Genomic DNA, 9,315 nt, shown 5'->3' with positions numbered 1-9,315 from the left:
CACCTCCCGAGTCCTACTCCCCACGCTGTTCCTGACACAGGCCAGGATGCTGTTGGCCTTCTTGGCCACCTGGGCACACTGCTGGCTCCTGTTCAGCCGACAGGCGACCAACACCCCCAGGTCCTTTCTGCCAGGCAGCTCCAGCCCCTCTGCCCCCAGCCTGGAGCGCTGCAGGGGGTTGGTGTGACCCAAGTGCAGGACCTGGCACTTGGCCTTGTTGAACCTCATCCTGTTGGCCTCGGCCCATCCATCCAGCCTAAATGACTTGTTGAACCTCATCCCGTTGGCCTCGGCCCCAGCCTAAATGATGGACTGAAGCCCAGCAGAGCAGCTCTGGGCCCCTCCACTGATGCTGCTCCTCCAGTCTTGACCAGCACATCAGGACAGAGGCATGGCTTCACCATGGGTCCTATCCCTCCCCAGGACCTTCATGCTGCTTTACAGCTGGTCCTGCCCCTGTGAGCAGCACTGGCATGCCCCCACACCACTGGTACCAGCCCTCCTGCCACGACCACAGCCTCATCTTCTCCTTGGCCAATCTAGCAAGTGCCCTGGTCTTTTGGGCGGTAGCTGGAGGAGGATAAGCCTATTATGGCTGTGGCAGCAGAACAACACAGGCATGGTAAAATCCTCACCATGGGTTCAGTGTGCAGAGAAGGGGGTTAGATGCCCAGGGCTGGCTGCAGACAGCAAGGTAAGGTGAGCAACAAGCGCTCAGTGTCCCAGAGAGGATCAGCCGGTTCTCTCCAGAGTCCAAGGTCAGATGGTGACCCTCAGGAGAGGGCTGGATCTAAAAACCATCACCCCTCAGCCCAAGGTGCTGTCCCTGCCATGCACAACCTCGCTCTGGGCAGGTGAGGAGCACGGCTTTGGGCTGTCTCCTGGCCTGCAATGACTCTCAGCTCTGGCAAAGCTGCTGGAAAGCGCCAAGGTTTGGGAGAGCAGCTTTTCTCCTGTCGCTCAGCTTCTCCTTGGACTGTCAGCATCACCTCCCACTCCCACAGAGGGACAAGAAGTCTGCAACAGAAAGGTCAGCCACAGACAGCTGCCTCTCTGTTTTCAGGTAAATATTTCAGAGTTTTTCCTCTGAGCAGGATCCCAACGCCTGATACACGACTCCCCTCTAGTGGCTCCACAGCAGCCAGGAGCGGGAGCTGCTCCTCTTCCTGCCCCGAACTGGGCACCCAGCAGTGCCCAGCACCACGCAGCCACGCCAGCACACTCATTAAAGCGATCGTTAATTAACACTGGGTAAGATTTTCAAATGAGTTAAGGGAATTAACTCTCAGGTGAAACAGCTCTGGACATTTTCACCAGAGCGGTGAGAAACCCAGAGCCTATGAAGAGCCAACAAACCCTGGGGAAGGTCCCCCCTCACCTTCAGTAGCGAATGAATCTTCTGTCCTGACTCTCTGACCAGGCTGTAACGCCTCTCCAGACGGTCCTGACAGTCCTCTAGGCTTAGCAGAGAGTCCTTTTTACAATCTTTCCTCTCAAATATGGGCGGCGCCCATGATTGCACGATGCTCTGAATCTCCTCAACATTATTTTTGGCTTTCTGTGTCCTCCGCTCGAGATCATGGACACCATCCATCACCATGGAGATGTGATCCCAGGCACCTGACAAAAAATGAGACGATTGACTACTTGTTTTCAGAGCTGCTGGGCCAAGGTCTTCTGCGCTCTCCTTTAGACCAGCCTCTGTCTTCTTCCCTGGGGTCTCATGTATTTCTCACCCACAGTAACGCAACAGACTCACCATCTTGACCAACAGAGCCACCTCTAGCCTCCTCCTACCACAAGAAGCCATGGTACAGAGAGCCACAGCCTCTGCTTTCTGCCAGGAGTGCCACCCCCACGGGGAAGTCTGACAGTTCCCCCTTTCCTCTGCTCACCTTTGATCTCCACTGAGGGCTGTGGGAGCGAGCAGCATGGGGAGGATGACAGGCCGAGTGTCCCTGCCACCATCAGCGGAGCAGGGCCCCCACCCCTGACACCAGGGCTATGGCAGCCCCAGGCACCAGCAAGGGCTGCATTTAGATGCAGGGAACATAAGGTTCATCTGCAGGAAAAGCCCTTCATCTTTATTGTGCAATGGAGAAAGAGATTTCCAGCGTGAGGACTTCTGCTTTGTGTGTTCCCAAGGGAGGACACTTGACCCTGTTCATGCCACAAGCCTGATGACAGAAATATATGTTCCACACATAAGCAGTTTGCTTTCGCCAAGAGGAAACAAACTGTCTTCCTCCTCTCTGCTTCGCAGTTAAAACTGATCAAGGAAGAACACTGGTTAAACCATCCCAAAGTGCACAGAGCCCACCTTCACCTGCAGTATTGCATCCTTTGGAAAAGATAATGAGGTGGCCCTGGCTCTCCCTGGGACAAGTCCATCCCAGTGCCAGGTGGCTGGACCGAGGCTTCCCACCCCCTCTGCCAATGGGCGAGAAGGCAGCACCTCGGGGACACGATGGGTCCCCTGGGCTGGCGCAGGGTGAGGAAGCATGGGCAGTGAGCAGATGCCTCAACCCCAGCCTTGCCAGCTCTTGCAAACCCAGATGTTACCATCTCCTTGGTGACACTGCTAACGGGGCAGCCTCTGCTCCCAAAAGCCCAGGCTGGACCTGAAGGAGCAGGATCCTGTCCACAGCCTGAGAAGATCAAGGGAAGGTGGGTAGGAGCAGGCAAGCTGGGGGCTGCCCTTCACCTCCCCAGTGCTGGCTCTGCTGGAGTCCCCTACCCTGCTGGGAACTGCAGCTGGGAACCAGGGATGGAGGCTGGGCACATGGGGGAATCTGCTGAGACCCAAGTGTGTGTGCTCCTTCCCCCTAACACAGAGCTAGCTCACCCTCCATCTTCCAGTTCAGGGTTTCTTCTGCCTCTTTCAGCTTCAAGTCAATATCCCACAGCTGCCTCTGTATCAGAGGGTATTCCACCTCCAGGACTGTCTTCAGGACCTTGTTATATCTGTTTACCATCAGCTCCAAGTTGGCCACCATCTTCCGGTATGACTCCTTGGAGGAATAGATTTCTGCTGCCATTGGTGGGATGGCTCCCATCGGGCTGCCAGACAGGTATCTCACCTCCCTCAGCACCGACACCAGCTGGAGAAACAAAGCAAAGAGCAGAACATGGGACAATCCTCCCCGTTCCTTTGGCCAACACTCTCCAGACAATTCTGAGCATCTGAGGGGGTTTCTGCTGAACAAAGCAGAATGCTCTCGAAAGGGCCCAGACACCTCCTGGTCCACACCATCTGTCTCTCATTGATCTTTGTCTCTGGTTTTCTTCCCAACCAAAGACAGACAGCTCTGTACCTACCCTCCCTGTGAACTCTGTGCAGCCTCGAAAAGCCACAGTGACCCCTGGTCCTTTCAGTTATCCTCGTCAGTAGAGTCTTTCAGCAATACCGTGCCTGCTAGTGGAGCTTAGAAGTTCAGAGAATCACAGAATGGGAGGGGTTGGAAGGGACCTCTGGAGCATATCCAGACCAACCCTCTGCCAGAGCAGGTCCGTCCAGAGCAGGTCGTGCAGGGATGCATCCAGGCGGGTTTTGAAGGTCTCCAGAGACAGAGACTCCACCATTTCTCTGGGCAGCTGATAACTTAGGAGCTTAAATAACTTAGCAGTTACCTAAGTGAAAGATAAGATGGCTCAAGTTGTGTTGGTTTGCTGGGGTGACTGGCATAAAAAATAAAAATTAAAAAAAATAATACCATGGTCCCAAGCCCAGTGACTCAAATCCTCCTACAGCCACCTTCCACCAAAGACTTCTGCTGGAGACTTCTCCCAGCCCAACTGAAAACACTCAGTGCCAGTGCATGGTTGAGTTTTGATAGGACAGGATTGAGGGGGATTATTAAATTATAAAGCCAAGTATAAATAAACCCCTGCAACAAAGGGAGCAGCAAGGTCTTCCAGTGCAATATATTACTTCTGAGACTAAAAATCTTTGCTCAGTTCAGTGGTCAGTGGGAGGTCAAATGCTCCTGGAACTCAGGTGTTGCTACAGAACTGGGTACATTTTTTGGGCAGTACCAGTGTGAGGACCACTCCTGGCTGCTGCTGAGCTGGGAGGGCAGCTTCCTAAAAATCATCCTTCCCTTAGGTTGGCAGATTTTATCGTCCCTTGCTGTGAAGACACGGGGAAGAAATCTCTCTCTGACCCCATCCCATTCACACCCTCTAGTCCCAGTTCCCTGCCCCTATTTTCGACATGAAAACTGGAAAGCTGCAGGTATGAGCAGGAGGAGGTGAAGCCACAAGGGCAGGGACTGCATGGCCTTTGTCACCGCCTGGGGGGACAGACAGGGGTTACTGAAACCTCTCCACCACTGCCTGCCTTAGCCAAAACCCAACGCCCAGGAGAGGTGGACAAGGCACCTGGGAAGGTCCCTCTGAGGGGATGGCAAAACCTGCAAGAGGGCAAATGAGACAGAACCAAGCTCCTCTCCCTTCTTTGCACTGGGAGGTCTGGGACACCCCCACAATGGGTCCAAGGGTGTCCTCCCCTCTTTCCCTCTCCTCCATGAAAGGAGAGCTCTGGAAGACTCTTCCATGCTGACGGGCTGCAAACACATCCTCTCTCGAGTAAAAATGACGTGCTCCTGTCTATTCCAGAGTGCATGAAGGGGCTGCTCAACCAGCACCTGAGGACATCAGGCAGTCCTCAGAACGGAAGTGGAGAAGAGCAGAGCAGAAGCACTCAAAGCCTGCAGCTGAGAACAGGCAGGGTCAGCACATTCCAGGCTCCAAATCCTGTCACCAGGGTGAAGGGTGGAGAACATCCACTGGGGCTCCCACCTTAGCAAGAGAGCTTCCAAGCTTTCTTCCAAGTCAAATCCTTTGACTGAGGGCCAAGCTTGAATGAGCTCTGAAATCTAAACACCTTCCTTTAACAGCAGATACCCCAGGAAACAGGGGAAGGTTTTGATGCACATTTTCCCCAGGCCCCTGACACTCAGCGTCTCCCCAGCAAATGGCATTTTTATGGTTGACAGACTCTGGTCCCACCAGACCCCAAAGCTTTCAATGCATCTGTGCACACTGCTGGCTTGGAGCCCTGCTTTGCTGTGGGCAGGGCGGGTGGTCAGCCCTCCCTGTGCTGGAGACAGGCTCTAGGGGAGCTCTAGGGGACAGAGAAAAACCTCAGACACCACAATAAAGGAAACCCAACAGCCACAACACTGGGGTAACAAATCAAACATTTCCTGGGTTTTTTGTACCCTTTCAGGAAGCTCAGATTCAGATACACAACACGAATCCACCTCTGTAGATGCTGCCCCAACACTCCCCACACCAGTATCAAATTGGGTCTGGACACTGCGACACCAGTCAAACATCTAACTGCTCATGGGCCTTCTGCCACTGGCTTTAACTAGAATGTGCTCTGCTTAAACTGCAATCCTGATGTTTTACCAGGAGATAGAGCCCACAGATGATGGTAAATTCATGTTACCCATCACAGGAGGGGTTCCAGGGACCTCAGCAGAACAGATCTAGTACCAGTCCCACCAGACCCCCCACCCACAGTGGGTCACAGCCTGAAGACATGCCTGTGGGCTAGCAGGAAATGGGCAGCAGCTTTTACCTGGGGATCAAAATTGACTGTGATCAGTTTGGTTTCTGGATCTCGCCGGATGAGCGGTTGAGTGAGGTTGTACTGCGATTTTTCAGAGACCGTCTGGGACCAGTCTACATAAAGCTTTTCCTGATACCTGCCAGAAAAAGAAAGAAACACCATGTAGCTACCAAGCCAGCAGACGAAGGTATGAAAGCCAAGTCCAATTCTGAGGCCCAAAGAACATGAGGGAATATTAAAAACCTATCCACACCATCTCCATAAACAATACGGCTCCAAAGACAAACACCCAAAAACCAGTGACAGCATCAAGTCAGGAGGGAAAAGATCTCTCAAGTACCATTTTTAGCAGAGGATTCAGATTTGGAGACAGCCTTTCAGCAGCATTTAGCCTAAAGCAGTAGATAAGAAGCTACTGGACATTGCCAAAGTGTCAAGCAGGACGGATGCCTACACCCAGACAAATGCCGGGATGGATGGAGTTGCCCTCACTTCTCTCAGAGTCACTGCAGAGAGTGACAGTGTCAGTCTCGGGGAACACAGCTCTTGGAGAGCTCAGTGACACCACGGGGATGGAAACACCGAGGGCTGAACAGGGGGCCTGGCATCTCACAGGGCATGGACAGTCCCAACCACCCACACAGCAAAGTCTCCTCCGAATCATGCTGTCACCTAAGCCCTTTGGGAAATGTCACCCAGACACCACCGTCTCTGCTGAAGTCACCGGGGTCCCCTGTTGGTCTGCTCCCTTCCGAAAGGCCCCACCATAATTATTCAGCCTTTGTTTTGGTAGCCAGGAGCAGGGCTCTCTCCCACTGCCCGGCAGCGCCCAGCACCCAGGTACCTTGGCTCCCTTCCTCACTGACAGAGAGCAGGTCCTGAAGAGACATCTCCTTCCCGGGGAGGGGGCTCTGTCCAAGGGCAAGCCCAGAGTGAACAGTTCAGATGTAACACCAAACGCTAAGATATTAAGTCAGGGCAGTGAATCCCATTCCAAATGGTGGAATATAGACATTACAGCTACTTTAAATACTCTCTGTGAATGGGCACAAGTGGACTGAGACTTCTAGTCAGCCCAGGCTTTCCACCACAGCAGCTTCTACATCCAGAAGCAGCTTGTTCCACCATTTTGGCTCCCATTCTTCCCAGGCAAACTTCCCATCTCAAGATGTCACAGAAAGGCAGTGGCATAGAGCAACCAGACCTCTCCTCCTCTCTCATCACAAATTCGGAGGGAATTAGAAAGGGGCATTCCCAGGCCGTGGGCTGGCAGGTGTGATGGAAAGTGGCTTAGAGAAAAAGAACAATTTTTCCTGCAGTTACAGCCTTGCCTAAGCCACCACTTACCTGTTGAGTAACTGGATCATTTCTTCATACTTCTGTATCACCCTTTGTCCTTCAGCAGAGTCCAGGCACCTGGCAACACAACAGACAAGCACAGCCTTACGTTTTGCTCTGTGAGGCTATAAATCTGTATTTACCTCTTTCCCAAGATCACCCACCAGTTTGCAGGCAGCCTTCTAATTGACTGGGGACCCTGGATTTCATCCCTGCCGCATCACCCACAATCATTTCACTGCACAAAGGCTATCCAAGAGCCAACGTGCCCTCCCTGGGGTGTTTTTATAGAATCATAGAATCATCTGGGTTGGAAGGGACCTTCAAGATCATCTAGTCCAACCATCAACCTTACTCTCACTAAACCATGTCCCCCAGCACCATGTCAACCCGGCTTTTGAACACCTCCAGGGATGGTGCCTCCACCACTGCCCTGGGCAGCTCATTCCAAGGCTTCATAACCCTTACACTGTAAACATTTTTCCTAATATTCAACCTGAACCTCTCCTGGCACAACTTGAGGCCCTTTCCACTTGTCCCATGGTCTGTCCCTTGGGAGAAGAGACCGACCCCCCCCCTGGCTACACCCTCCTTTCAGGGAGTTGGAGAGAGCAATAAGGTCTCCCCTCAGCCTCCTCTTCTCCAGGCTGAACACCCCCAGCTCCCTCAGCCTCTCCTCACAAGACTTGTGCTCCAGACCCCTCACCAGCTCTGCTGCCCTTCTCTGGACCCGCTCCAGCCCCTCAAGGTCTTTTTTTGTGGGAAGGGGCCCAAAACTGGACACAGTACTCGAGGTGCGGCCTCACCAGTGCCCAGCACAGGGGGTCGATCACCTCCTGAGCCCTACTCACTACACTGTTCCTGACAGGCCAGGATGCTGGTGGCTTTCTTGGCCACCTGGCCACACTGCTGGCTCACGTTCAGCCAACAGGTGACCAACAACTGGCAACCTGCAATACAGAACCTGTATACTGGGGGAAGAAGGGCTCAGGGCTGCTGGAGGAGGCTTCTCACTCCCTGCCTGCACAGGGCCTGGCAGCCTCCACTCACCAGCCAGCCCCTCCTGAGATCACCGAAGCTCCAAAGGAAGCAGCACATGGCCCCTGCTGAAGGCAGATCTTTGCCGTGCCAAATCTGTACCCCTCAAACCACAGGGGTTCAACAAGGGCAAATGTAGGTTTCTACACCTGGGGAGGAAAAACCCCAGACACCAAGATAGGTTAGGGGTGGATCTTCTGGAAGGTACTACTGAGGAGAAGGATCTGGGAGTCCTGGTGGGTAGCCAACCTTCCATGAGCCAGCGATGTGCCCTTGTCACCAAGAGGCGACAATGGAATAGGGCAGAGTGTGGCCAGTAGGTCGAGGGAGGTCATTTTCCCCCTCTACTTGGCACTGGTGAGGCCACAACTGGAATGCTGCATCCAGTTCTGGGCTCCCCAGTTCAAGAGAGACATGGAATTAATGGAGAGAGTCCAGTGAAGGGCAACAGAGATGATGGAGGGATTGGAGCATCTCCCTGGTGAGGAAAGGCTGAGAGAGCTGGGGCTCTTGAGCCTGGAGAAGAGAAGGCTGAGGGGAGACCTTATCTACGTTCACAAGGATCTAAAGGGTGGGTTGAAGGAGGATGGAGCTGGACTCTTTTCAGTGGTTCCCAGTGACAGGACGAGGGGCAACGGGCACAAGCTGGACCATGGGAAGTTCCCCTCCAATGTGAGGAAGAACTTGTTTGGGGTGAGGGTGGCAGAGCCCTGGAAGAGGCTGCCCAGGGAGGGGTCCCCTTTTCTGGAGACCTTCAAGCCCCACCTGGATGCTCCTGAGTGATGTGCTCTGGGCAGCCCTGCTTTGGCAGGGAGTTGGACTGGATGGTCTCTAGAGGCCCCTTCCAACTCTGACAATTCCATGATTCCATGATTCCGTGAAGAGCAGAGGTGTCCCAGAGCGCGGGAGGCAGAGCCCAGGCTATCCCACTGCCTCCCAACCTGGGCAGGAGTTGCCAGAGGAACTCCTATGAGGCCACCTTTCCTCTGCTGCTTCATCTGGAGTATTTCCTGCTGTATTTAGCGTTGGTGCACCCTCACCTTGAATATTGTGTGCAGTTCTGGGCCCCACCATTTAAAAAGGATGTGAAGGTGCTTGAATGCATCCAGAGGAGGGCAACAAAGCTGGTGAAGGTGCTGGAAGGAAATTCCTGTGAGGAGAGGCTGAGCGTTCCGGGTTTGTCTAGTCTGGGGAAAAGCAGGGCGAGGGGTGACCCCACGGCTCCTGCAGCCTCCTGAGGAGAGGACGTGCAGAGGGAGGTGCTGAGCTCTTCTCCTGGGATCCGGGGACAGGACGCCTGGGAATGGTTCAGAGCTGCAGCAGGGGAGGTTTGGACTGGGCATGAGGAAGGGTTTCTTTAC

At 53.8% G+C, this 9,315-nt stretch overlaps 1 protein-coding gene across 1 annotated transcript in view; it reads right to left on the bottom strand.

Annotated features, from left to right (window-relative positions):
- Window positions 1–9,315, bottom strand: part of DNAH9 (dynein, axonemal, heavy chain 9) — a 257,020-nt gene that overhangs the window by 228,866 nt on the left and 18,839 nt on the right. Inside the window, exons 11-14 of the mRNA XM_014962673.1 lie at window positions 6,926–6,994; window positions 5,588–5,714; window positions 2,846–3,101; window positions 1,379–1,620 (exon numbers count right to left, since the gene is read on the bottom strand). Of these exons, the coding sequence (XP_014818159.1) occupies window positions 1,379–1,620; window positions 2,846–3,101; window positions 5,588–5,714; window positions 6,926–6,994 (694 nt within the window). The remainder of the gene's footprint in view (window positions 1–1,378; window positions 1,621–2,845; window positions 3,102–5,587; window positions 5,715–6,925; window positions 6,995–9,315) is intronic.

Source organism: Calidris pugnax, unplaced genomic scaffold, assembly GCF_001431845.1.
Source record: "Calidris pugnax isolate Ruff unplaced genomic scaffold, ASM143184v1 scaffold470, whole genome shotgun sequence".
Classification (NCBI taxonomy): Eukaryota; Metazoa; Chordata; class Aves; order Charadriiformes; family Scolopacidae; genus Calidris; species Calidris pugnax.
Note: the sequence above shows the minus strand (reverse complement) of the source record. Positions and strands in the feature narration are given on the sequence as shown.